This window comes from Abramis brama (assembly GCF_963993115.1).
Source record: "Abramis brama genome assembly, chromosome: 18".
Taxonomy (NCBI): Eukaryota; Metazoa; Chordata; class Actinopteri; order Cypriniformes; family Leuciscidae; genus Abramis; species Abramis brama.
The window spans coordinates 31581737-31608126 of record NC_139980.1 but is presented as its reverse complement, the minus strand read 5'-3'; the positions used below and the strand labels follow the sequence as shown (position 1 = coordinate 31608126).

Below are 26390 nucleotides of genomic sequence, written 5' to 3'. Positions count from 1 at the left end.
TTCAGATGGCAGCGTTCACACTTATTCAAATGAACCGCGCTAACAGAGCAATCGCATCAGAGTTCGATTTAATCTAAACAAACATGCCGAGTGTGAACACACCCTAACAGAACCAGGACTAAATGTATCATTTTTGTCTTTTGGTCTGAACCTAAAGAACCAAGAGAACCGAACTATAAGTGTACTGTACAATGGCACAGTGCTTAACTAGGAAACCTAAAAATGGCACTTCATTGCAAGAAGGTTGGCGACCCCTGATCTAAAGTGTGTATGTGTGTGTTAGGCAGAGGAAGGATGAGCTGGAGCAGAGGATGTCATCTCTACAGGAGAGCAGGAGAGAGCTCATGGTGCAGCTCGAAGGACTCATGAAACTACTGAAGGTACCGCCACACACAGGTCAAGAGAGCACATGGAAAAAAACAAAAAGATTTTGGAGTGAACTGTAACATTTCCGCCACTGGAGGGCGTCACTCTCTTTAGCGTTCAGCATCTGAGCTGCTTTCTTTTCTCACACACTTGATCTAGTTTCCCACTTTTTCATTTCTTCTCTTTACAGATTAGAGTTGATAGTTGTTTTCGTCATGTTTTTCTCTCTTCTGTTTTTCACTCCCTCTGCTCTTTTCCTCCGTCTCTGTTCTGTTTTCGCAGGATGAGGAGCAGAGACAAGCTGTGAGTGTGTGTTTTACTATGCATGAGAGAGAAATTACTGTGATTTCTACAAAAAAATCACACTACAAGACACAAATAAATATGTCGATAAATAGAGCTGTTTAGTTTGGAGTCTGATAACCTGGAAGAGAATTAGCATTTTTGAGAAATTCCTGTTTTTTGTTTGTTTTTGTTTTTTTGTTTTTTTGTGCTTTTGTTTCTTTAAGAATAGCAGTTTTTGATTTGTAAGTGAAATAAGGTCTGTTAACACATTTTGTTCTACAATCACATACTGCTCTTTTGAGGTCTGATCAGGTGTAGTTCATGTTGAATAAACCAAACGTGAAGTCTCTTCAAGTAATATATTAATCACATCATATTTTACCTATATATCAAAAATTGGTCTACAAATGGACATCAGCACTGAACAGCTCTAGACTGACTGATGTTGTGCTGTTGCTTTCCCACCTATTCAGTTTATCTCTATACATTCACAATATATATCGTTTCAAAGCAGCGTTACAGAAAATGCATGTTTCAGTGTTAAAGCGTGGATGATGTCATTTTAAGGAACTAGCTTTGTTGTTTTTAAAAGGAATTTTACAAACAAAAAACTAAAATAGGAAACCTACAGTATAAACTGATCACTCAATTGCAACATTTTGATCATTTTTATAAAATTACTAATTCAAAATATTAAATAATTCTATATAGTACACAAATAACACTAAAATAACACTGATGCTCACTCATTTGTAATATTAAAAAATCAGAAAATTATAACTAATGTGATTTCCATCTTTAAATATTTTATCCAGTATATTAAGACATAAATATGAGGAATTGAACCTGCACTGCCCTTGTGTGTGTGTTTGTGTGATGTACTGTGTGTCTCTTGCTTGTTCTTGTGAAAGTTCTTTTCCATTTGTTTATCTTTTATTTTCATTTAGACTCATTTCTCTTTTTCTTTTCCTCCTGATGTCTAACTTCCACTGTCTGTTGTAAGTTCTCACAAAACATGTGTCTTCTCGTGCGTTATCAGGAGTGTGTAGCACATATTTTAAGAATTATGTTTTCCAAAAATCTGTATTTTTGACTCATTCTTTCTCATTTCATGAGTTTGGCTTTAGTTTTGATATGAATAGGCTTTTACTTGTATAGACTTTTATATGCAGTTTGATCAGTCAGTAGTTTTTAGCACGAACAGAAACATTTAGCAGGTGTATCATGTTCAATAAGTAGTATTCATCTCTTTCCCAGGCTCAAGCTTCTGGTTCCTCCCCAAGCCACACCTCTCCTCGTTCTATACCAATGCCCGTTCGCTCCCCTTCATCAGGCTCCGCCCCCACAGGCCACACCCCCACCCACGGGCCCCAGGACTCTTTAGCTGGAGTGGGTGGAGATGTTCAGGAAGCATTTGCTCAGGGTAACTTCTTAATTTACCACTATTAAATTAACACAGAGACTATTCTGGTTTTTTTTTCCATTTTTTATGAGCGACAGAACTTTTTGTTAGTGACATGAATCAGATTTTTGCTGGACTGAACTGGGTAGACTCACCCGCTGTGACATCTCATTAGTCCAAAATATGTTCTGATTGGCTGTTGTTGTTGTGTTGTGGACAGGCAAATTACTTGAAAATATGTCAGTTCTTTACCTGTTGCATAGTGTAATAATTCAATGCTTTTAGCAAGTTTTTTTTAACCTAAACTCTGCATTGACGTCAAATCAGACGTTTTTTCACATCATCATTTTGTGTGTTTAAAATCTACAGGACCTCGCAGAAACCTACGGAATGATCTCCTGGTGGCGGCAGACTCCATCACAAACACCATGTCTTCACTGGTCAAAGAGCTCAACTCGGGTACGAGAGCGTGCATGCAGATAATTCTCATCTGTCGTGTTTAGTGGTTCAACGGAGCACAAAATTTTGCCTCTTGTGCTAGAAATGGTTTAAATTGAATGTTTAAATTTGCAAGACAAAACGTGCAAATGATAAACTTTCAGTCTATGATGGTTAAACTTTGCAATTAATCCATGAATCATTAGGGTCACCAGAGACCTCAACCGTTGGGACTGGTCCTACGATCTGTTTAACCACTAGTTGTGTTGTGGGTAGTTTGTGTTCTCACAGTTATGGTTTGTTTGTTTTTTTATTGTATTTATATGATATTTGTATTTTTGTAATTGATTTTTTTGCCAAGAAAATAGCTTTGAATGCTGACATGGCACTAAATAAAACAATCTGAATCTGAATCTCACGGCTATGACAGAAATAAAGAAATAGTGTGAAAATGTCATGTTACCTGGTAATAGACACACAGTCCTTTTTAGTTTGATTATGTTAATAATTATCTAGCAAAAACCACTGGAAAGTAATTGAAAGAAAGCTTGTTTCTTTTGGACATGGTACTATAATGGGAATGTTTGAATAAGTAGATTTAATTTTTTTAAATTAATTTTAAAATTAATTAATTTAATTTTTGTTTTAGTAATATTTAGGTGCTTTTGTCATTTTTTTATTACATTTTAATTAACATAACAGTTTAATTGTTTTTATTTTATTTATATTTCTATATCTAGTGTTAACTTTTATTTTTCCTCAATTTTAGTTATTTTAGTACTTCAATTTAAGCATATTTTATTTCAGTTTGTTGCCAAGGAGAGATTTCTTTTTAAAGTTTTCATTATATTCATTATTTATAAATCTATCTATCCAGACAGACAGACAGATGTGTGTAAATATTTACTGTATATATATTTATTATCTTCTGTTGTCTTTAGTAGAGGATGGAGGAGAGGAGGAGGAGAGACTGCAGAATGGCAAAGACAGAGGTATTTCCCTTTACGTCAGAACTGCATTACCCAGAATGCATCTGTGCTACTGAATCCTGACATCCGTGGCCCTTTCAGTTGCTCTTGCTACATGAACAGCAATGATTTCATGAGATTTATCCTCGCACACAACAAAAGCTCATAATGTTTTACAGGACGGGGTTTGTGTGTGTCTGGCGTGTGTCTGTGCTGTCTGAGGGGGCTCGTTAGTGCTTAACTACTCGTTAGTATTAATGAGGAGGCTGTTTACGAGTGTGTGGGGGGGTGCTGGATGTTTTTTTACACTAATTTCCTGTAGGGTCAGAGGGGTCCTATACACTGAATCTTTATGAGCAGAACCCGTACTGGGAAACACCTTCATTATAGCGCTCGTTCTTTCTCTTTCTTCATAGTAGTCATTCATCTCTCCATCCAGCTTCACCGCTCTTGTTTTATTGGTCTGCTTCTGATGGCCTTTCTTTGCTAGTTTCAGACACCAATCGTTAAATTAGGCTTTAAGCAAAGGTTTGCTCAAAATTATTGTAGTGCACTTAAAACATGCCTCTGGTTAAATGTCCCAATGATTTTTGATCATATATATATATATATATATATATATATATATATATATATATACATACATACATACATATACATATACATATACATATACATACATACATACACACACACACACACACACACACACACACACACACACACACACACACACACACATTTACAATTTCTTGTCTCTAGACCACAAAATAGTTAACTTGAACTGGAACGTCCCAAGCTAAATTAATACATAATAAATGCTGGGATATAATGCACTCAAAAGTTATTTAGCTGTAACATCAAGGTGGGAAATGGAAAGAGAATGTAACCTTGATATAATCAATAATCAATTGTTTACTATGCCAAAACATAATTGTAATGTTGACTATTTAAGAAATGTGTCACATGATCCTTCAGAAATCACTCTAATATGCTGATATTGAAAACAGTGGTGCTTCTTAATATTTATGTTGAAACGTCATAATAAAATGTCAGGATTCTTTGATGAATAGAAAATAGAACATTTATTTGAAATCGAAATCATTTGTAACATTATAAATGTCTTTACTGTCACTTTTAGTTAAATCAATGTGTCTTTACTGTCACTTTTTCTAAATAAAAGTATTAATTTCTTTAAAAATAAAAATAAATCTTGCACAGCCCAAACTTTTGAACGGTAGTGGTTATGCATATAATTTGCACCAAGTACAGTTGGAAACATAAATGCATAAAGAGAAAAGTAAAGATTAAGATAAAATCAAAAAAAAATTGTGTTTTGTTGATGAGGCTCGCATCAGCTATTTATTTTTAAAGACATTATTCATTCATAAAATAATGAGGAACACAAAAGCCAGCTGTTTCATATGCACAGTTGTTCTACACTATGTAAAACGTGTAGTGGGTCTGTTTAATTAAAAACACTATGTAGGTTAAACGGGCTGAGGGAACAGGCTGAAAGATTATCTTCTCAATTAGTTACTGTTCTGAGCTGAAGCCGCTTTACTAATTCCAGATAAGAGAATTAATGGATCACCAGAGACCTCCAGACAGCTTCTCCGTGAAATAACCAGTGCATCTGAATATTACACTTCATATCTTAGCCACTAGATATTTCTTTATTAACCCTATAAAGCCTACTGCATCATATTTGATGTGCACATTTCTAAGGCCTCCAAATGATCAACATGATCAAAACTGCTGTAAAATCTTCTGCATGCCTTCTGTCATATGATTTATACTTGTAAAATATCAGTAAAGATTTCACAGCCAAAAGACTTGTATAAAGTAAGCGTAAAGATAACTTTTATATTGTTAGTGATATTTGATGATGAACACTTACTGGACTGAAGCAACTTGGGTTTACTTGATTATCCATACATCATTTTTATTTTCATTTTTTCATTTTATGTACGTAAGTAAAAATGAAATATACTGTATTATATATACTGTATACTGATGTACAAAATATGGAGAATAATCCATTTTTTTAAAGATTTTATTTATTTTGTCTAAAGGTTTAATAAACTGTTCCATTTAAAGACTGTTATTTCATATGTTAGGCTTTACAGTTTTACAAGTCTTTGTTTGTGGGTTTTCTTCCAGGTTAAGCCAAATATGAAGCAAGCAGTGTCACGTGAGTATCACACGGTACAGGACATCTATAGCTGTGCTGCTTTGTTCACCTTGAATATTTGATTTGATCTTTTTTTTTCAGGTGTGGCATCACCATGCAAACACTGACATCACCACAAAGACAATGACCTCTGAACCCATGCTCAGCCAATCAGAGAGAGTTCAGGGATTTGGCTGGGACGTGGCTTCCTGTGGATTGCTTAAGAAGGAACATGTTTTGTTGTTTTTCAACGTTTTTTACTCTTCTTTTTTGTTTTTGTGATGCAGATTTAAGGGGTTTGTGTTGCAGACCTGCTAGTTTGACTAGTTATTCTCATTTGAATTTTGTTAGTTTGTGAGTTTGAAAGCTTTTGAAAAACCGATGCACCCAAAGACTATGGAGAACGGGACGGAGTGGACTGAGGTGGAAACGGAATGGAACGGAACGCAATAGAATGTGATTCACGATTGAAGGACAAGCATGATGAGTTGATGATTGGCTGGCTGAGGTATGTGGGCGTGGTTTGTGAGACGTGGGTGTGGCCATGTTGATTTCGAGGACGCAGTTGCTGCGAATGCCGTAAAAACGACCTTCTAAAGGATCTAAATTAAAGGGTCGAGCTTGTACTGTAATTTATTTTTGATCCACTTTTTTTTAATTTATTTTCATTGGACAAACAGCATTTCAGAAGCCTTTCAATGTACATTTGAGGAAATATTTTGGTAATTTCAAATAATCGATTTCAGATTTCCGATTCAGCGTTTATGTATATTTAAGATCAGAATGATTTAGTTTTATAGATTTTTAAACAGGTACTTTGATAAAGAGGCGGATTACTTACTGTGCTCCTTTTACTGGAGAGTTTTACCCATTATTTTTACCGTTTTTTTTCTAGAGGCACTGTTTTTAGTCAATATTTCCTGTGAACAAACATTTCTTTAACTACAAACATATGCACACACACATCTGACCTGCTGTGTGTTTTTCTGGGAGTGTGTGTGTATTTGTGTGGTATGTTTGCCTCTAATAGTCGTGTGTGTTTGTGCAAAGCTGGAATGTGAATCATATTGATGCCTTCATTTCATTTTATTCTTGAATACCTGCCAAAAATGACTTGTTGATTTTAGTGTTTTTGAAGTTTTCAATCTTATTTACTCTTATAAAAATTGCTGTTGTTTTTCGCGCCAAATTCATTCATGGACTCGTTTGTTGATGGTCCTCTTCGTCATGTGATTGTACCTGCAGTACGCGTGGCTTCATGACATCACTTCCTGTGCCCTTCGGGTCAAGAGCTCATCTGTGAAATCTGGCTGGTTTGGCCGAGATTATCATTACGGTGCCGGTAGCCGTAGTGTTTCGCTATTTCCACCGAACAACTCTTTCATATATATTTCAAAAAAAGCTAATTTTACAGAAGTAACTCTGGAATGAAGCCGTGATTCACACACATGTGATGATCATCAACTGATGATTTGTTGTTTTCAGAATAAATATTATTAAAAAAAACCCGTTTTGACTGGAGTATTGTTTCTTTCTATCTGAAGTTTTTCTCTCTTTAACTTTCTATTTGTTTCTTTAATTCTGTATGCTTGGTTTTCCTTCAGGTCCCATACAGGCCCAAAGCTTTCTGGGTAATATGATGCTCTCAGTGGTTGCGGCCGCATTTACACTTCAGTGCACTAAAACATGTACTTTGCTGGTGATGGGACTGTGTATATTATAGTGTGTATAGTATTGGTTGCACAGAATGCCAGGATCCACGTGCTTCACTGTTTGTATGAGTTTTTCTGCACGTTTAGTCCTGTACGTGTGGTTTGAGATGAGAGCTGTAAACTCTCTCTGAGTACCTGTGTGACAGACAGAGAGAGAGAGAGACGGGCAGTCGGACGGTCTCTGTGCACTGCCAGCGTGAGCAGGCGTGACGTGGGGTGAATTTTAATGAGAGGAGCTTGAACAGACGTTCTCTGGGGGAAATCTGTGTGTGTAACAGAGTTAGACGGTGCATGGATTCACTCAAGGACACGATCCCTCACCAGTCTCACAGTCTCTGGCTGTCTCTTATGCTGTATTACAGTTACATTATGTCATGTCCCTTAAAACAAAAACTTTGCGTGTGTGTATATATGTGTATAAAATTAAGCCATCGAGCTGTATTTTTGCTAAAAAAATTAGCAAAAATCTAACCTTTCATTGAAGTAAAAGAAATGAAAGTGGGGGAAAAATCACATTATGAAATAAAGGTTTTTTCCAAAACACATTGGGAACAATTATTTGCCCCCTTTTATTAAATACTTTTTGCAACCTCCTTTTTCCAAGATAACAGCTCTGAGTCTTCTCCTATAATGCCTGATGAGTTTGGAGAACACCTGATGAGAGATCAGAGACCATTCCTCCATACAGAATCTCTCCAGATCCTTCAGATTCCCAGATCCATGTTGGCGCTTCTTCTCTTCAGTTCAGCCCACTCATCATCTATAGGGTTCAGGTCTGGGACTGGGATGGCCATTGCAGATGCTTAGTTTTGTGCTCAGTGACACATTTTTGTTTTAATTTTGATGTTTGTTTTTGGATCACTTTCCTGTTGGAAGATCCAAACATGGCCCGTTATAAGATTTCTAGCAGAGGCTGTCAGGTTTTGATTTTTTATCTGTTTGTATTTGATCGAATCCATGATGCCATGTATCTGAACAAGATGCCCAGGACCTCTGGCAGAAAATTAGGCCCACATCATTAAAGATACAGCAGAGTATTTCATTTTACACATGGGGTACTTTTTTTTATCCCTGTATGAAGCAAACCCATGTTAAGTGTTTGCTGCCAAAAAGCTCTTTTTTTTGTTTCATCTGGCCATAGAATCTGTCCCGTTTGAAGTTCCAGTAGTGTCAGTTACTTTTCTAACATTCTATGTTCTATAATCTATATGTATATATACGCAGACTTTTGAATGGTAATGTATCACTGTTTTATATATATATATATACACACACACATACATACATACACACACACACACACACACACACACACACACATTAAACACCGTGTTGGCAAAGTTACTCTAAAAAGTAAATAATTATAAGCTACTAATTAGTACATCTTCAACTGTTTAATACTGTACTAATTATTCTCTCTAAAAAGTATTGGATTACTCATTACTAATTGTATTCTATATCCCATATCAACCTTGACCAGTTGAACAATAAAAGGATAGACATGAAACTGCACTTTTGATTCTTTCAAAAAAACAATGTACAATTGCATCAATTATTCTTGAACTGACGGAGAGAGAAGGTTACATTAAAAACATAACATTAAAATTTGATGTTTGATTGTCTATACAGTTTTTAATGCAATTGGGATCAAGTAATCCCTTACTTTACTTATTTTTACAAAGATATAGGCTATATTTAAGTTTCAGGACTGCATTTCTAGGACATTTTTTTTAATGTATTTTGCAGTTTATACCATTTTATTACTATGTCATAGCACTTAAAATTCTGTATTTATAATATTATTATTTGTTAGAAATTAATTTATTGGTAGTTTATAGCATTTTATAGCACTTACAATTCTGTATTTATATTATTATTTGTTGGGAATTATTTAGTTGTTTAATTGTACATCATGTAAGTGATACATTGTCTTAACCAAACCCGTAACCCTAAGCATACCCGTTGGTGACCCTCTTGAAATATTTAACCTAATTTGTTTCTTTGTATGAGCTGCGGTCCTGAAACTTCAGCCTCCGGTATTGCAGGAATATAATTTTGGGAATGGGAATGGGATATTCCCTGTAATCACCAGCATAAGGGACCTTGACTGACCCTATGCGGTGTTCCCCTCACAGCCTTAAGATGAGCCAAATATATTACCAACTGGGAAACCAGGCCGTAGTAACCAAAGTGTAAGAAAAACAAGAACATATCACAGACATGTGTAACCAAGCTATGTCAGACGATTAAACAGATTTATAATGCTTTAAATTTAGCATTGTATCGATCTCTTTAGTGTGTGAGTGAGGACTGAACCCAGCGAACTCTAGGACCCAGCGAACTCCTTTCCGCTGACGGCCCTCTGCGGCGTCTGAGAGCCCGAGACGCCGGAGACCGGAGAGGAGAAGGCCGGTGCCGGGGAGGGTCAGGACGGGGAGAGACGCGGAGGGAAGACGGGTAGTTCGCGACCACCGGGGGGTTCAGGCCCGGGGCATGCATGGCGAAACGGGTAAATCACACACATACACTCACACACACCGAGCTTCTGTCCGACATATGAGGATGAGGATGATGATGATGACGATGAAGAAGGTGGTGGTGGTGAAGATGATGAATTCAGATCTGCGCAGATGTGCGTTTTAAAATCCAGCAGCTTTCGCTTAAAAATAGCCTTTCTTAAATCCGCAAGCTTAAGTTCATTTGACATGTAAATTCAGTTCATTTCGCTTTAGTGACATGAATGTGTGAATGACGCGAGCAGAAGTCTGTCAACCGGCGTTATACATGATCATCAGCATTTAATGCATTATTAATCAATAACTTTGACTTTAGCACAACTTAGACTGTTCCTTTTACGTGAGAAGTGAAGTTTAAAAAGGAAGACAAAGCTGTTCTGGTTGATCGTGAGATGTTAATTAGCCTATGTGAGGCCTCTTTCAGGATTATTATATTTGTGCAAATATTAGCCTATATATAGTAATATTGTTTTACTCAATGGTTTTTGACGTTGGTGTATAGGCTATTTTAAAAATCCTAAAGCCTAGCCTATATTAAGATAGATTGAAAGCTCTAGCCTATCTGACCTATTAGTAGCCTATATTAAAGCTCATCATGTCTCAATGTATCATTAATTGACAGCAATAAAATGTGCGTTCTTCAGTTTTTTGTGGTTATTCATGAAGGCCTGTCCACACCTGTGTCAGGTGTCATGAGTTTCACTGACTGTGAATCAATCAGGTCTCAGTTTTGATCACACAGTCATGCATCTTAAAGTTCAAAGCCAAAAAGATTGTACAGTAACCTCTTAAAGTTCCTCAATAGCCTAACAATTTTATTAAAATGGAGTATACTGGTGCTTTACCCCTGAAACCAGCATGCTGATCCGAAGAACCTACAACCCTATTGTGTGTCAGATAGATCTATGTTGAGGCTGAATTTCCTTTTCCCAATGGTTCATTGTGTGTTTAAAAATACTTAAGTTGTATGTCATTCATTAATCAAATCTAGCAAAGGCCACAATGTAGGCCTAGTTATCTAAAAAGATGAAAAGGCTACAAAAAGAAACAAACTTAAAACATTTACGTGTGTTACATCACTCTAAATATGGACAAAACCAAACGTTGAGTAGGCCTACAAAAATGTAATAAAAAAATGTAAACCAAGGTTTGTCCATATTTGACCCAAACATGAGTTGAAACAACCCAGCGTTTTTTTTTTTAACAGTGATGTATTTACATTTCGTGATATTTATATAAACCGACTAAATTCTGTCAACTAATGATTTGTCAAGCTTTACTATATAATGTAGTAGCCTAATGTTAGTTATTAATATTTATTTTAAAGATTTCCTCAATCTAGTGTTGACAGACAGTTTGAATATGAGTCTGTTGAAAACACTTGTTGTGAAAGGCTTCGACACAACATCAGAAAAGTTCAAACAGTCAAATAAAAGAGTGTGTACTGATGAAGAGCGAATCCTGTTTAATTTAAAAATCCCATTTTACATTTACATGTTGTTATGGCAGTTTTGTCTTCGAGAGTTCATCCAAATATCTCAACAAATCCAAATTTCAGAAGATTGCAGGAAGTCATTTCGCTCTTCATCAGTAAAAGCTCTTCATCTCACTGCTCTCCTGATATATCGGAGGTTTTTGAATGAGATTATGTGAAAGTTAATGAGATGTTATAAATAAATGAGAGAGCCGCCGACGTTTTTCCCCCAGAGCGTCACACGCGTTTTTGACGCGACGCGTCCGACTGGCAGAGATTCAAACACCCGCCATGTTACTGACTCTCCACATTAAACCTCAAACTGGCTGCTGTTTGTCTTCTGTGGACACAAATTATGTCTTTTTTACTGACTGTAGTGATGTGAAAACATAGGAAACATTATAGGCTACACACGCGTCTCCACTTGTGCTGTTATGTGTCGCTTTATAGACCTAACGTTACCCAGAAAAATATTTCACACAATCATACACTATTTATGTATAAATATAAATGTTTACTCCAGAAATTAATACGGTCTTTGTTGTGTTTGGTTTTGCAGGGAGAAGAAGGATTTGATGGTCTGAAGGTGGATCAGTTTCATCGCCACAAAAGTCTCTCAGCATTTTAATGTCTTTTATTTCATTTGCGTTGATTTCAAATGCATCGATCAGGCCTGTAGTGTGTTTTTGTTTCATCATGCCTCTCGATCTGGACTGTGACGCAGCGACGAATAAAACGGTAAGAGAGAAAGGATACTTATTTCGTCACTAGTTTGATCTGTTTTTGAGTGTGTGTGTGTGTGTGCGGGGGAACCGTGCGGAAGCCGCCAGACAAGGGCATAAAGCGAGAAGAAAAACCAGACTGCGAGTAAAACACAAGTCTATGCGGTTTAAAAGACAGCAATATTTCGATCCAGTTATAAACAACGAAGCGCGCGCCTGTACTACGCAGGTTCGTTAATCCGACTTCGTTAATTATGACGGATTACTTTTGTCGTGTCATACGGTGACAATTGACATCATAAATGCTGTTTCAGTATAGGCTATCAACTAAACGACGCTTGAAATAGTTTTAAAGGAACGAACTATAGGCCAGATAAAACAATTGTCTCTATTCATAACGGATAACACAAAAATGCTTTCTCATTTTTCTGTGTAAAAGTTAGCTACTTAGGCTATATCCTTTATGAGTTTATAGCCTATAATAAGAGGGCTGCCAACTTTTGAGTTTACCTTGGAGTAAGAACTATGGAAAGGGGAGGTGGATTGGGGGGATGTAAAAAAAAGAGAAAAAGTGTAGGCTATTGTGATGTCAAAACATTTGGCAGCCTAACTAAACATAATTTTATAAAGTTTAGTGACACAACATGTTACCATGTTTACATGGTGCAATGACTGTTAGGCTACTGCTTTTATTATTGCTTGATACAAATTTTACAGTTTCAATTCAATTCAAATCTTGTGGTCTGATTCCGATTCTGATTCGATATCAATTCATTTGGATAAATAGTACAGTAGATGCATGTAAATTTTTCTCAAGAAAGAAATTCTCACATAATGCTGTAAACAGGCTACAGAGAGCCCTGTCAGCTGGTATTATTAAAGATTAAATATAATGCGTTTTTATTATGATAACAACTTTATAATATTTTAATGATATAAGTAAAAATATAATAAATATTTAATATAGTGCACATATTTAGCAAAATACTAATTTAAAGGCTACTAATACTAAATATATTATAAAATACTAATTTTTCTAGCCAACTAACGTGCTATGGTCATTAAATGGCTTTCCTGAGGTAAATGTAACGTTATGTAACATTGTTCTCCAGCTGTTTTATTGACCTCTTTCCGCGGTTGAAAAACACTGATCAATATTATGTACGAGGCATTTACATTTTGATAAATTGTACTGTATCTTTCAACATACCTATTATTGTTTATTCGTGTTTTACTATTAACTAGTAGTAAAGAGAGATGATCGGTTCTCCTGCCGCTTGAACTGAGGCGCTACAGCGATCTGTCACATTTAAAAGCGCCAAAACGGTATTTATTGTTTGAATTTTGTAATAAAATTGACAGAATTTGAGAGCTGATAATTAGTTTCATATCAATAGGAACATAATGAGGACGTTCCCTTTATAATCAACAAAGCGTTTGTCGGTTATAACCATAGACTGTAAAAAAAATTTGTTATAACGGAGTGTTTTGTTTTGCGTACGTCACTCACTTAATTATGGAAGCTTTTTTCCGCCACAAAATAAAAAAGGCGAGTTTATATCTCACAATTCTGACATTTTTTCTCGCAATTGCGAGTTTACATCTAATTCAGAATTGTGAGATATAAAAAGTAATTCTGTTTTTCCTTAGAATTGGACTTTATAATTTGCAATTGTGAGTTTATAGCTCACAATTCTGAGAAAAAGTCAGAATTGCGAGATATAAATTTGCAACTGCGAGAAAAAAGTCAGAATTACAAGTTTATATTTTGCAATTTTGACTTTATTTCTCGCAATTCTGACTTTATAACTCGCAATTGCAAGTTTATCTCGCAATTCTTTTTTCAATTTACTTTTTTCTCAGAATTGCGAGAAATATAGTCAGAATTGCGAGAAATAAAGTAAAAATTGCAAGATATATACTCGCAATTTTGACTTTTTTTCTCAGAATTGCGAGTTTATATCTCACAATTCTGAATTAGATGTAAACTCGCAATTGTGAGATATAAACTCACAATTGCGAGTTATAAAGTCAGAATTGTGAGAAATAAAGTAAAAATTGCAAGATATATACTCGCAATTTTGACTTTTTTTCTCAGAATTGCGAGTTTATATCTCACAATTCTGAATTAGATGTAAACTCGCAATTGTGAGATAAAAAGTCGCAATTATCTTTTAAAATGTTTTATTCTGTGGCAGAAACAAGCTTCCATACGAGCTGATGCGGTGTTAATAATGATGCTTGAAAGTAGTTAATGGGATAGTTCATCATTTACTCACCCTCATGTCGTTCCAAACCCGTAAGACTTTCGTTCATCTTCGTAACACAGGCTTTTATTCACTTTTAAACATTGATCAGCGAGCATAAACATAAGCTCGACCGAACTGGCTTGACACGCAAGAACAAACCTCTTGCGGAAGCTCAAACGTGCTGCGTAACATGAGAATGAACCTCATTGGTTCTCGCACGTCAAGCGAACATGATTGAGCTTCCATTTAATGTTGTGTGTGACTGGAGGGACAGAAAGTTCTCAGATTTCATTAAAAATATTAACGAAGATGAACGAAAATCTTACAGTTTTGGAACGACTTGAGGATGAGTAAATGATGACAGAATTTTCATTTTTGGGTGAACTAACGAACCCTTTAAAGTGTAACTTGCAGGTTAACCACCACAACCAATTAATGTGTAAATTAAAGTGCTCAATATGTATATATGTAAACATTTCTGTCTTAAAATGCGTTAAAATAACATTTATTGGGGTTTCTTCAAAGGTAGCGCGTTTTTACAGCAACTGGGTGATGACGTCATAAAAGGAAGTTGCAACCATACTCTGCTAGACTCCTACTGTTTGTGGCTTGATTATGGAGAACGACTGGGAGACTGAGGAGGTGGGAAACTAGTGTTGTCAAAGTACCGGTACTTCGGTACTGAAAATGTGACGGTACAGCATTTCTGTAGTACCGGGTATATTCGGTACCCAGTAATAGGCAGCTGCGTTAAGTCGCTTCCATGTTTATCTAAGCATGGGGCTCCAGACTAACTTTTATTACTGTAGCCGATATATACCACGATATAGTGTCTGTGTATATTAAACTGCAGAAATACTATTTAAATATTAACCTTGCATGTTCTGTTTGTCTCTGTGTGACTGAATGGCGCAGACACGCGGTGTCATTTACCTCACACACACACACACACAATGAAGCACGAGTGATGCTCGCGCTGTTTTCAGTCTAGCTGCTGCCAGTCACGATATGATGACATGATGAAAGTCATTTTACCGTTTCATTTGAGAAAAACTATCGTCATATCATACACACACAGAAACTCAAAGGTCTTCACGGCAACCCGTCAAAATAAAAGTTCGGTTTAACTTTGCGTGCATGCTGCCTGAACCCGTTTGTTTTGCGAATAGCTTACTCTCATTTCAGGCAGGATCACGGTCCTCTTGAAGCCAGCACACACGATTATGTTTACAATTGAGTTATTTCAATATAACTGCTAGCCTACTTGCCATTAGACTACAGTAACTCTAGGCTTGGAGTTCCTTTTATGACGTCACGCCCAGCCTAGTAGAAGGGAGAGGGAGTGCTTAAAACCACTAAAAAGTACCAACTTTTCATATTATATTCAGCATTTTGGTATGAAAAACAAACAAAACAGTGGTGGGTGGTTCTTATCTTTATGTTTATTGCATTTTCTTCGTGAAAAATTTAACCTGCAAGTTACACTTTAAGTAAATTAGATGAATAGCTTTTTCCAGAGCATCACGATAACTTGAAAAGACGCTAATAGCTACACAATCTCGCCTATTTCCATACTATATAGTTGGCGAAAAACAGTATGTGAGCTATTGAGTATATGTCCGAATTCGTAGTAGGCTATTCAATAAACCGTATGCGAAAAGAACTCGGATGACCCACTGCTTTCGGCGAGATTATGAAGTGCACATCAACTCTACACGTTATTATCCCATACGGCCACAGGAGAGGATTTATGAATTTATTTATTTTACAGTTATTTTTCAGATCACACTTTTATTAGGCTTTGCACAATTTATATCCATTACATCTGTGCTTGCATGATTGTTTTTAGCCTAAAAGTGACAAAATCAGTAAAGCTGATAAGATATATTGACAAAATATATGTTACTCATAAATTATTACAGCTGTACCTTAAGGTGTAAGGAAAGTATGTAATTCTAGTTGGAATAATGTAATGTTATTGCTTTTAATTTGCAGTTATTATAGCATTTTTTTTGTTTTTTTTGTCGCAGAGCCACATAACTAACAGATCTAAACTAATGAAATCTCACCCCTGAGCTAGTCGATACCTGAAATGGCCCATCTTTGTAATCAGTAGGCGAAATAACCACATAAATGATTAGGGAAACTCATTAAAATCCCTGATGAACATTAACCTGGGACCCATCAGAGATTTAACAGTCCCACTGACCTCAAGAATCTGGAGAGAACCACTGCAGTGTCATTGAGGTTACGACTGTGGGTGTGTAGGAACGCTCTAGTAACTCTTCATTTTCCTGCTCCGCTCCTCTTACAGTTTAATGGCCATTCATTTGTTATAAATCTGTTTTTTAGCGGTTGGACCAGCACAAGAGTCACAGTAGTTTATGTATGCTGGCCTTACAGTGATCAGAAAGCCTTGCCTAACTGATTTATGTGGCTTGGAGTCATGTGAGGTGAGGCGTGTGCTAGATTTTCATGTCACATTGAAGGTGAAATTGTATTACAGTGTTTTTTTGTAGGGAAGAGAGTCAGTTTACACCTAAATTTAGACAAAAATGAGTTTGTGACAGAGCAGACTGATGATCTTTTGAACTTTTAACACCTTATGTGTACTGGACAACGCTTTTTATTCCCAATATGATTGTGTTGGGGGGTGAACTGGTGTTCTGACCTGTTTTCATTGGTTTTCATTAACTTTGCACCAACTTTGGTCTGTTGAACAGGTGAATCAGTTACTAGAGCTTTAGTAATCAATCTCGAACAGAGTAAAACTTGTGTTTGAGATCATGGGTGTGTGTGTTGATTGTGTATTTTATTGCTTTGCTCATTTAGATGTCCTCTGTGAACCCGACTGAAGGTATTTATTGGCTGATATAGTATTTATGGCAACGATCAGATAGTGTTTGATTTGGCAGAGAAAATCGACCTGTTTAAAAGCTTGTGCTTGCATATAGGAGCTCACAAACAATTCAGTGTTTGTCCTCAATATGCTTTATTTAGTCACACTTTAGTTTAGGGTTCAATTCTCACTATTAATTACGACTTTTGCCTCAATAAACTCCTAATTACTGCTTATTAATAGTTAGTAAGGTGGTTGTGAAGTTTAAGTATTGGGTAGGGTTAAGGGATGTAGAATAAGGCATTAATATGTGCTTTAGAAGTACTAATAAACAGCCGATATCCTAGTAATATTCATGCTAATAAGCAACTAGTTAATAGTGAGAATTGGACCCTAAACTAAAGTGTTAGCCTCAGTATGAATTCCTATTGGTTGTTATACATTTTCTTGGTGTTATTGTGAATGGTAATAATCGCAAACTGTTTAAATGAGGATTTGAAAAGGAAATGCTCTGACCTTTTTATATATTGGTCAATTATTTTAATGATGATGCTTAGTTTTCAATATAAATGTATAATAGGGCTGCACGATATTGAAGAAATATGCGATAACTCATTATATAATGCGATATGATAATGCTTAAAGTGTGTACAATAAACTTAAATTATCTTAAAAAATATATTTAAAATTATATAACCTACATACGCGTTTCTTTTTGTGACAAGAAAACATCCCTAAACTTCTGAAAGTGAACATCAGTGTTTTACTGAAACATAAGAAGTGTTATTTTAACATCAGTGTAAACCACAGGGTTTAGGGTTTCAGTTTATCCTACATTAGGATTATTTAACAACAGAAACTGAATAATCAAATGTAAAAATAAAACTGCTTAGTTTTCACTGTATGAATTAAATATATACTGATTCTTATTAAAGCTACAAAAGTTATTCAGCCAAGAGCTTTTGTTCATGATTTTCTCTTTGTCTTTTCTTCATGACCACAGTTATTGCAAGCCGTTGTGATATGCAATATATTTGCGATATTTTGATCATTTCAATATATTGTGCAGCCCTAATGTATAAATATTATATATAGTTTTTAATTGATTCATTTAGCCATCTGTACACTCTTAAAAATAAAGGTTCTTAATTGGCATCTGTAGTTCCACGAAGAACCTTTTAACGTCCATGGAACTTTTCCATTGCACAAAAGGTTCTTTATAGTGGAAAAAGGTTCTTTACACTTAGGAAAGAAATGGTTCTTTTAAGAACTGTCCCCTGTAAGGTTCTTTGAGGAACCCAGAATGGTTCTTCAGTGGCAACGCTTTGAAAACCCTCTTTTGGAACCTTTCTAGGATAGTAGGATAGTGTGCAGGTGTATTTTCTTCAGTCATTTCAGCTTATATGTGTGTAAGTCTGTAATACTCAAGCGAGAGATGGAGAGTGGAAAATGTGGAAGGAAGAGAGAGAGAGAGAGAGAGAGAGGTGCAGGACCCAACAGACTCGTTCCACCGGGGAACTTCCTCCTGTTCTTGGCCCAGTCTCGTTGCTTGGCAACAGCAGTGGCCCAAAATAACCCGCTGATGACCGAAATAATCTGGAGATGACAAAACCAGACACAAAATGTCTCCTGTGCTCTGAGGTTCTGATGTAATATTCTACTATACCGTTAAAAACTGAGTCATGTGCTTCATACCGTAGTACTCTAATAATACAAGCAACAATTATAACTTATTATTCTATTAGTACAATTAATACCATTTTGTTTTATACGATTATAAAGGACCGAAGGACTGCAATAAATCATGCAATAGGCAATTATGATCTATTTCAGTGATATCTCATGAGATGAAGTACATCACATCACTTATAAGATCATCTCATGATAAGTGTTCAATCTATCTATTATCCATGTGTTTATAATGCCATCTTATTATATCTATCTATCTATCATCATTCATCCATCTGTTTATCTATCCATCCATCGATCCATCAATCCATCAATCCATCCATCTGTTTATATTGCTATCATCCATCCATCTGTTTATCTGTTTATCTATCATCCATCCATGTTTATCTATCATCCATCCATCTGTTTATCTGTTTATCTATCCATCCATCCATCTGTTTATCTATCTATCCATCCATCCATCCGTTTATCTATCCATCCATCTGTTTATCTATCTATCCATCCATCCATCTGTTTATCTATCCATCCATCCATCTGTTTATCTATCCATCCATCCATCCATCTGTTTATCTATCTATCCATCCATCCATCCATCCATCCATCTGTTTATCTATCCATCCATCCATCTGTTTATCTATCCATCTGTTTATCTGTTCATCCATCCATCTGTTTATCTGTTTATCTATCCATCCATCCATCTGTTTATCTGTTTATCTATCCATCCATCCATGTTTATCTATCATCCATCCATCTGTTTATCTATCTATCCATCCATCCATCCATCTGTTTATCTATCTATCCATCCATCCATCCGTTTATCTATCTATCCATCCATCTGTTTATCTATCTATCCATCCATCCATCTGTTTATCTATCCATCCATCCATCTGTTTATCTATCCATCCATCCATCCATCCATCTGTTTATCTATCTATCCATCCATCCATCCATCCATCCATCTGTTTATCTATCCATCCATCCATCTGTTTATCTATCCATCTGTTTATCTGTTCATCCATCCATCTGTTTATCTGTTTATCTATCCATCCATCCATCCATCCATCCATCTGTTTATATTGCTATCCATTCATCCATCCATTCATCCATCCATCCATCTGTTTATATATCCATCCATCCATCCATCTGTTTATATTGCTATCTATCTATCTATCTATCTATCTATCTATCTATCTATCATCTGTATATCTATCTGGCTATATCTATCATCTATCTGTCTGTCTATCTATAAAAATAATTTCAGACATGAATACAGTTATTCTCTTTTGATGGAGGCTGAAGTCTTTGATTGGTCTAATATGAAGCAACACAGATCAGTGAGAGTTCACGTCATGTTGACTGGTGGATGGTTTGGGGTTTTCATATCTCTGATGGACTTGAGGTTAATGTTTAATGACTATTAACATCCATTCACTCATTTGTAGAAACACTCCCCTGGTGACCCTTGACCTTTGGGGACTGATCAAACTTCATGTTGTTTCAGTGGTTACGACAGAACGATTTATGAGAGAGACAGGAGAGTTCATGAATTATATCTGCACAGTGTGTGTTGTGGTTTCATGGTTGTGTGTGATAGGACTAGTGGATAAATAACATTAGTGGGCACATGGCTGCCGGGATTGTTGCCAGGGAAATGACCTCATGGTTTTGTTCAGGAGAGCAGCATCATGACCTCCTGGAGACAGTTGCTAAGCAGTTTTCACCTTAGTAACCGCTGCCTCTCTCTCTCTCTCTCTCTCTCTCTCACTCTCTCTCTCTCTGGATCCCCACTGAGAGAGTCCAGACGGATCATCTGTGTGAGCGTGTGTGTGTGCGTGTGTGTGTGTGTGAATCTGAAAATATTTATATTAAGTCCTTAAAAGTATTTTTTATAATATGAATCAAAGTCCTTAATATTGCTTTGTTTTTCTGTTATTTCATTTTATTACATTTTAATCCATTGTATTATATTTTATTCATAAAGTAATATTATTTTGTTTCGTAAAATATTAATTCATTTTTTTTCATAATATTCTTTTATTTAATTGTATAAAATGTTATTAGGAAATAGCAACTTATTTTAAATTATATTAAAATAATAAATAAAATAATAATGACATGCATTTAATTGTATTGACTTCTTGTCATTGTTTAGTTAACAGGTGTTTGCTAAAGCAATCATCATTGTTGCTGATACTCAATATTTGTGTGAAAATATATTTTATAGAGAATATCTTCTCAAAGTATAAAGAAATTTTTGAGCCAGTGTTACTGACGAAAGAGGAAAGAAAGAGTGTGTGTGAAAGAGAGAGAGAGAGAGAGAGAGAGTGTGTTTGTTGTAGCACTGACGTGTTTGTGTGTTTGTTTGTTTTAGAGTCCAGAGGCAGAACATGAAGTGTGTGAGGTCACACATGAAGACAGAGTGACGGACACACCAACACGAAGAGTCGGACGACCCGCTCGAAAACGCAAAACACCAGGAGTGAGTACATGTGCACACATGCACAACTATGGCACTCAGCATTAACACAACGTGTGTTCTGTGAATAACCAGCATGTTCATCGCCTGAGCTGATCTGAATGTCTGTGAGTCATGACTGAAAAACGAGCAGCTGATCAAATACTGCATGAGACTCCGGCGTCAGCCCTGTATGGCGTCTGTGCGCTCGCCGTGTTCATTTAAAGGGACAGTTCACCCAAAATTTACAATTCTGCCATTATTTACACACCCTCATGTCATTCCAAACTGTTCTTCTTTATAGAGCTGTTTTCCAGAGACTAGCGCTCTAATTTACAAAGCATTATGAAATTCCTCACTTACAGTTTGTGATGGAGCTGCCATCAGATCTCGAGTTGTTTCTTAAACATCAAATCATCATATTAGAAAGATTTCTGAAGGATCATGTGACTCTGAAGACTGGAGTAATGATGCTGAAAATTCAGCTTTGATCACAGGAATAAATTACATTTGAGAATATATTCAAATAGAAAATGGATTTTAATTTGTAATAATATTTCACAATTTTCCTGTTTCTCCAATATTTTTGATATACAGTACTGTGCAAAAGTCTTAGGCATGTTAATACCCCCCCCCCCCCCCCCCCCCAAAAAAAAATGGTTTTAAAGGAGCTGTATGTAAGAAATGTATTTCAATTAATCATAAAATGGCCCTGATATGTCACTAGACATTAAGAAATCATGTTCATTTCAAATACTTTTATCACTGACAACAGTAGTACGGCCAGGATATTGTAATTTAAAAGTGATAGTTGCAGCCCTCAACTGATGTTGATGTTGTCATGTTGTGTTTTGGCCTGATGCTCCACCCTCCACCTATCTACCAATCACGAAGTCAGTAGTGTTTCGGCATCCGGGTTGCCAGCTCTGCTCTAGTTACCACAGCTGCAGCTACAAACGTTCCTGCTGGATCCTGCAGCCTATCTGGCAACCTCGAGTCAGGGGGGAGGGGGAGGGGATACACCGCTCTACAGTCATTTGAAAGTGATTGCAGTACCAGTTTTGGCCACAATCTTACATACGGCTCCTTTAAGTCAGTTATTTATATCTTTTGCTGTAGTGTGTCAGTATGAAATATCAGTTTACATTTCCAAACATTTTTTTTTACCATTAATTGTAATAATCCAGTGAGATTTGTGTATGCACAAGGAGTCTGACAACGCCCGGTATGATCTGATCTCACCACCATCGAGTCCGTCTGTGATTACATGAAGAAACAGAAAAAACTGAGACAGACTAAATCCAGAAGAACTGCGGGAACGTCTCCGAGACGCTTGAAGAAACCTTCCTGCAAAGCTTCCTGAAAAACTATGCGCAAGTGTACCTGGACAAAAGCCGTTTTAAACGCAAAGGGTCGTTACACCATATATTGATTTGAATTAGTTAATAGAAGTTAAATCATAAAATAAATTCAATTTGTGATTTTAGTTTTGAAAGCATTCTCACTTTACAGCATTTTAACACAAGTGCCAGTACTTTTCACAGTACTGTAGCTTTGCTAAGGTTTCTTCAAGCGTGACGTTCCCGCAGTTCTTCTGGATTTAGTCTGTCTCAGTTTCTTCTGTTTCTTCATGTAATCACAGACGGACTCGATGATGGTGAGATCAGATCATACCGGCTGTTGTCAGACTCCTTGTGCATACACAAATCTCACTGGATTATTACAATTAATGGCAAAACATTTTTTGGAAATGTAAACTGATATTTCCTACTGACACACTACAGCAAAATACATAAATAACTGACTTAAAACTTTTTATTTATTTATTTTTGGTGGTGGTGGTGGGGGGGGGGGGGGTGGGTATTAGCATGCCTAAGACTTTTGCACAGTACTGTATGCAAATAAATGCAGCCTTGGTGAGCAGAAGAGACGTATTTCAAAAACATTATAAACATCTAACAGACCACAAACTTTTAAACGTTAGGGTATGCACTTCATAGTGACCACATCTAGTGCACAAGTCATTTTGAGTAATCTTATGATGTTTTTTATGTCTTTTTTGGAGCTTGAAAGTTGCTGTCACTATGAATTGCCATTGTATTTAAGTGTGAGTTGTGTGAACTGCTTCTACGGTGTGTTTTTAGGTCTCACCAGTGTCTGTCCCCACTCACTTTCATTTAAAATGCACTATCTTTTAAACTCCTTTTGTCTATATCACGGAAAAAAGCAAGTCATTGGTTTGCAATGATATGATGGTGAATAATTTCCAGTTCTTGGCTCAACTATTCCTTTTTTGACTGTAAAAATGGATTTATAGATTTATTAAATTCATTTGGGGTCAAGCAAAACGTCACCGGACCAACTCATCGTCTTAATCACACACTCGATTTAATTATATCATATGGAACCGATCCAACCGATATAGATATCATTCCACAAAGTGATGATGTCACTGACCATTACTTGGTAACTTGCATATTACGTACTGCTGTAATATGTCATGCGGCGCCGCGTTATCGACCAGGCAGAACAATCCTTCCATCCACCATAGATAATTTCTCAAATTGCTTATCTAATCTGTCTCAGCTGCTGCCTGAACCCAAACAAACAGATGAACTAGAAGAACTAACTAGCACTATGAGCACCATTCTCTCTAGAACATTGGATGTTGTTGCACCCATTAGATTAAAAAAGGTCAGAGAGAAAATTAAAGCACCATGGTACAATAATACTACGCATGTTCTAAAGAGAGAAACCCGTAATTTAGAGCGTAAATGGAAACAAACTAATTTAGAGGTCTTTAGAATCGCGTGGAAAGACAGTATGTCACGTTATAAAAAGGCCCTAAAAGCGGCCAGGGCTGAGCACCTCCGCAAACTAATAGAAAACAACCAAAACAATCCTAGGTTTTTATTTAACACCGAGGCTAGACTAACAAATAAACAGAAGTCACCCGAACAAAATATCCCGTTACAGTTTAGTAGTAATGATTTCATGAACTTCTTCACTGAGAAAATAGAAAGCATCAGAACCACAATTGTAAATGTTCAATCCTCAATCGCACCTTATAATTCAGCCTCAATTATCCCCCCGCAAGAACAATTACAGTGCTTTACAACTATAGAACAAAAAGAGTTAAATAAACTTATCACTTCATCTAAAACAACAACATGTTTATTAGATCCTATACCAACTAAACTACTGAAGGAAGTGTTACCTGTAGTGGAAGAGCCTCTCCTCAATATTATTAACTCATCTTTATCTTTAGGTCATGTTCCAAGAACATTTAAACTGGCAGTGATAAAACCTCTCATTAAGAAACCACAATTAGATCATAATAATCTAGCAAATTATAGACCCATTTCAAATCTACCTTTTATGTCTAAAATACTAGAAAAAGTTGTGTCCACTCAACTGGGCTCTTTCTTGCAAGAAAATGATATCTATGAAAATTTTCAGTCAGGATTCAGACCGCATCATAGCACTGAAACTGCGCTCGTTAAAATCACAAATGATTTACTCTTAGCTTCTGACCAAGGCTGCATCTCAATACTAGTTTTACTTGATCTAAGTGCTGCGTTCGATACTATAGATCATACAATACTCTTAGATCGACTACAAAATTATACTGGTGTTCAAGGACAAGCATTAAGCTGGTTCATATCATACTTATCTGACCGCTACCATTTTGTCTATTTGAATGGAGAAAAATCGATCATAACTCCAGTAAACTATGGAGTGCCGCAGGGATCTGTGTTGGGCCCTCTGTTATTCTCAATATATATGATACCACTTGGAAATATTATAAGGAAACATGGAATTAGTTTCCATTGTTATGCTGATGACACTCAAATATATATTTCATCACGGCCGGATGAAAACGCTAAATTATCCAAATTGACAGAGTGTGTTAAAGATATAAAAGATTGGATGACGCGTAATTTTCTTTTATTAAATCCAGACAAGACAAATCCGCCCACAGAACCTCTCACAATACAACTTTGACATCGTAGGATGTCCTGTTACTTTATCCTCTACAGTAAAAGACCTGGGTGTTATACTCGATTGTAACCTGTCTTTTGAAAATCATATTTCGTATGTTACAAAAACAGCCTTTTTCCACCTTAGAAACATTGCTAAGCTACGTAATATGCTATCAGTTTCTGATGCAGAAAAGTTAGTTCATGCATTCATGACCTCGAGACTAGATTACTGTAATGCTTTATTAGCCGGTTGTCCTGCATCCTCAATAAACAAGCTACAGTTAGTCAAAAATGCAGCCGCTAGAGTTCTTACTAGATCAAGAAAATATGATCATATAACACCGATTTTATCATCACTACATTGGCTACCTATAAAGTTCCGTATTAATTATAAGGTATTGCTACTGACTTATAAAGCCCTAAACGGCTTAGCTCCAGTCTATTTAACGGATCTTCTATCACCCTATAATCCATCGCGCTCTTTAAGATCAATAAATTCAAGGCTTTTGGTCATACCTAGGATATCCAGATCAACCAAAGGAGGGAGAGCATTTTCACATTTAGCTCCAAAACTCTGGAATAGCCTTCCTGATACTGTTCGTTGCTCGGACTCACTCTCCCAGTTTAAAACTAGATTAAAGACGCATCTTTTCAGCCAGGCATTCATATAATATTGTTTATCTCACAGTTTCAAACTACAATCCGGCCTCTAGTTCATAAATGCCAGAGGAGAACTGGCCCCCGACTGAGCCTGGGTTCTCCCAAGGTTTTTTTTTCTCCATTAGGTCACCTGATGGAGTTTTAGGACACCATTAGGTCACTTGATGGAGTTTTTCGGTTCCTTGCCACTGTTGCCTTTGGCTTGCTCAGTTGGGGATATTTTGGGGATATTTAATTTTATTCTATCAATCAATAAATTCCACTAGAAACAAACTTTGTTGTATTATTTTATTTTAATACTGTGAAGCTGCTTTGATACAATCTGTATTGTGAAAAGCGCTATACAAATATACTTGATTTGATTTGATTTGTAAAAATGACTTCATTTTATCCCAATTAATTCAGATGATGATGCTAATTTCAGTGGTTAAACCCATTTTACTCATTGCATCAGTTTAA

At 36.2% G+C, this 26390-nt stretch overlaps 2 protein-coding genes across 8 annotated transcripts in view; both read left to right on the top strand.

Annotated features, from left to right (window-relative positions):
• The window catches only part of dtnba (dystrobrevin, beta a), a 29427-nt gene extending 22275 nt beyond the window's left edge, over nt 1-7152 (top strand). Inside the window, exons 16-22 of one of the 4 annotated variants that reach the window (XM_084090429.1) lie at nt 284-380; nt 649-669; nt 1909-2074; nt 2423-2512; nt 3433-3483; nt 5623-5653; nt 5735-7152. In XM_084090429.1, the coding sequence (XP_083946555.1) occupies nt 284-380; nt 649-669; nt 1909-2074; nt 2423-2512; nt 3433-3483; nt 5623-5627 (430 nt within the window). In that variant the 3' untranslated portion in view covers nt 5628-5653; nt 5735-7152. The remainder of the gene's footprint in view (nt 1-283; nt 381-648; nt 670-1908; nt 2075-2422; nt 2513-3432; nt 3484-5622; nt 5654-5734) is intronic. The other 3 variants (XM_084090430.1, XM_084090431.1, XM_084090432.1) reach the window with 3 other exon arrangements.
• Nucleotides 7153-9717: 2565 nt separating this feature from the next.
• dnmt3aa (DNA (cytosine-5-)-methyltransferase 3 alpha a) overlaps nt 9718-26390 on the top strand; it is a 55678-nt gene continuing 39005 nt past the window's right edge. For 3 of the 4 annotated variants that reach the window (XM_084091861.1, XM_084091860.1, XM_084091863.1), the window contains exons 1-3: nt 9722-9853; nt 11894-12072; nt 21205-21312. In XM_084091861.1, the coding sequence (XP_083947987.1) occupies nt 11962-12072; nt 21205-21312 (219 nt within the window). In that variant the 5' untranslated portion in view covers nt 9722-9853; nt 11894-11961. Of the gene's footprint in view, nt 9854-11893; nt 12073-21204; nt 21313-26390 lie in introns of all 4 variants that reach the window. The other variant, XM_084091859.1, reaches the window with a different exon arrangement.